Source organism: Coccinella septempunctata, chromosome 6 (genome assembly GCF_907165205.1).
Source record: "Coccinella septempunctata chromosome 6, icCocSept1.1, whole genome shotgun sequence".
In the NCBI taxonomy this organism is placed as follows: domain Eukaryota; kingdom Metazoa; phylum Arthropoda; class Insecta; order Coleoptera; family Coccinellidae; genus Coccinella; species Coccinella septempunctata.
The window spans coordinates 4917538-4919652 of record NC_058194.1 but is presented as its reverse complement, the minus strand read 5'-3'; the positions used below and the strand labels follow the sequence as shown (position 1 = coordinate 4919652).

The 2115-nt window shown below is 34.6% G+C and overlaps 1 protein-coding gene across 1 annotated transcript; it reads right to left on the bottom strand.

The window, feature by feature from the left end:
* Positions 1-1062: 1062 nt before the first annotated feature.
* On the bottom strand, positions 1063-1845 carry LOC123315904. The gene has a single exon (XM_044901808.1). The coding sequence runs from the start codon at positions 1843-1845 to the stop codon at positions 1063-1065; it is 783 nt and encodes a 260-aa protein (XP_044757743.1).
* Positions 1846-2115: the final 270 nt, after the last annotated feature.

Sequence of the window (2115 nt, the reverse complement as noted above, 5' to 3'; positions counted from 1 at the left end):
ATATAAATAAACCTTTATGAGTTACAATAGTGGTGAGATTTTTTGAATCATCATCCAAACCTACTTGTTGATACGCGTCTGATAAGTCTAATTTGAAAAATTGAACTCCTCCCTGTAGACAACCAAACAGATCTTCAATTCTTGGTAATGGATGTTGATCTATTTCAATGTGAGGGTTTATTGTCACCTTGTAATCTCCACAAAGTCTGACTGCACCATTTTTCTTCAACACTGGTACTACCGGAGTGCCCCACTGACTATAGTCTACCGGTGAGATGATACCTAGTGAAAGAAGGCGATTAATTTCAGCTTCAACTGGCGATTTTAAAGCATATGGAATAGGACGGGCCTTATGAAATTTAGGAGTAACATTGGTATTTTTCAACTTTAAACTTAAGCTTGACTTATTGAATAATCCTACTCCTTCAGAAAAGAGATTCGAGAATTGATTTATCAGAGCATTTGTTTTAATATTAATTCTTTAATTCATGAAATTCAAATTTGAAAAGCCAATATTGTATATATTCAAGAAATCTCTACCCAATATTGGTGGGCCACCGTTTTTAAAGACATTAAAATTCATATTAGTTACAATTCTTTTAAATTCAACATTAGTATTCAAAATGCCTGAAGGCTCTACCTTGGTTCCATTGTAGAAAGTGAGACATCGATCATCAGAAATGCTCGCTCCAGTATCAACTAGAAATAGAATCTCTTCCTAAACTTTTTAGGGTTTTCACTCCCAATCTCTGAAACAAAATCAATTAAAAATGAAATCAACGATTTGCTCCTGCGTAAATTCTTGCACTAATTTGTCAGGAGCAAATTAACTAGAAAAAATTGTTGCCTGACAATGAACTCAAAATAAATAACGTTGAAATTATAATTCTTTGTAACGTTTCGGAGTCTATATCAGACTCCTTCATCAGACGAAAAAATCTACTTTTGAAAATCTTCTGAATTGTCGCTTTTTGTCTGACATTAATTGTCAACACACAGAAACAGAGACTGCACAGAAACGTTGATTCATAATTTTGAAATTACCGGATGACAGTTCCTTCTTTAGAATATTATAATACAAGAACCAAGTTTTACTTCTAATGAGTATGCATTGTCTTGACTGTTAGCATTATTGACAACAAACAAAGAACGTTCATTTTCATAATTATCATTTTCATCTTGCAAGTAATTATGAGATCTTGAAACATTATTCGTTCTTTTTTTCTTTTTGAAACAATTATTAATATTATGGCCATTCTTTTTACAGAAAGAACAAAATAAATTTCTGAAGCACTTATCTTTATTATGACCAATTTTTCCACAGGTTGTACACTTGTCATTTGTACCACCTTTCGTTGCGCTGGCGCTGGAACCTTTCTGGGAATTGGAGTGACGTCTGCCCTCGAGACGATTGACGTGGCTGCGCACATGTAACAGCTGTTCCATCTTCACGGGGTTGCCGATCTGGTAGCTCTGCGAAGACGCCATCTTGTTTTCTGCTGTGCCTATAGCTTGTTCGAAAGTTATATCTTTCTTCTCTTCCAGGAGTCTGTCCAGTATAACACCTTTTTCGAATCCACAAACAAAACGGTCTCGGAGACAAATATCTAATTCCTTTCCAAACTCACAGGAAACAGCTAAGCTCCGCACACGCGCTGCCCAATCCTTAATTGTTTCATTATTCCCTTTCTTGCTATCGAAGAATTTGAAACGTTCAGCTAGGACTGATTTTCTTGGGATGAAATGTTTATCCAAGAGTGAAATTAACATATCGAATGTTTTCAATTCAGGGACATCCGGGCTGCACATGTTGAATATCAGTTTGTACGATTCTTCATCCAACATGTTTAAAGAGAATTGCACATTTTTTATTATCACTGGTAACTTCATTTGCGATGAAATAATTGTTCAATCTCGCTTTATAGATTGTTCAAAAATCTGGGTGTTGAGATTTTTGGCAATTACTTAAAAGTGGACTGTTACCAAATGATTGAGTTGGAGATGGTAAAATAAAATCTTTATTGTATATCAAACACGTCACATAATAAATAGACACTCGCATGAAGTAAAATTATATACAACATCTAAACAGAGTGAACCTATTTACAATTATTG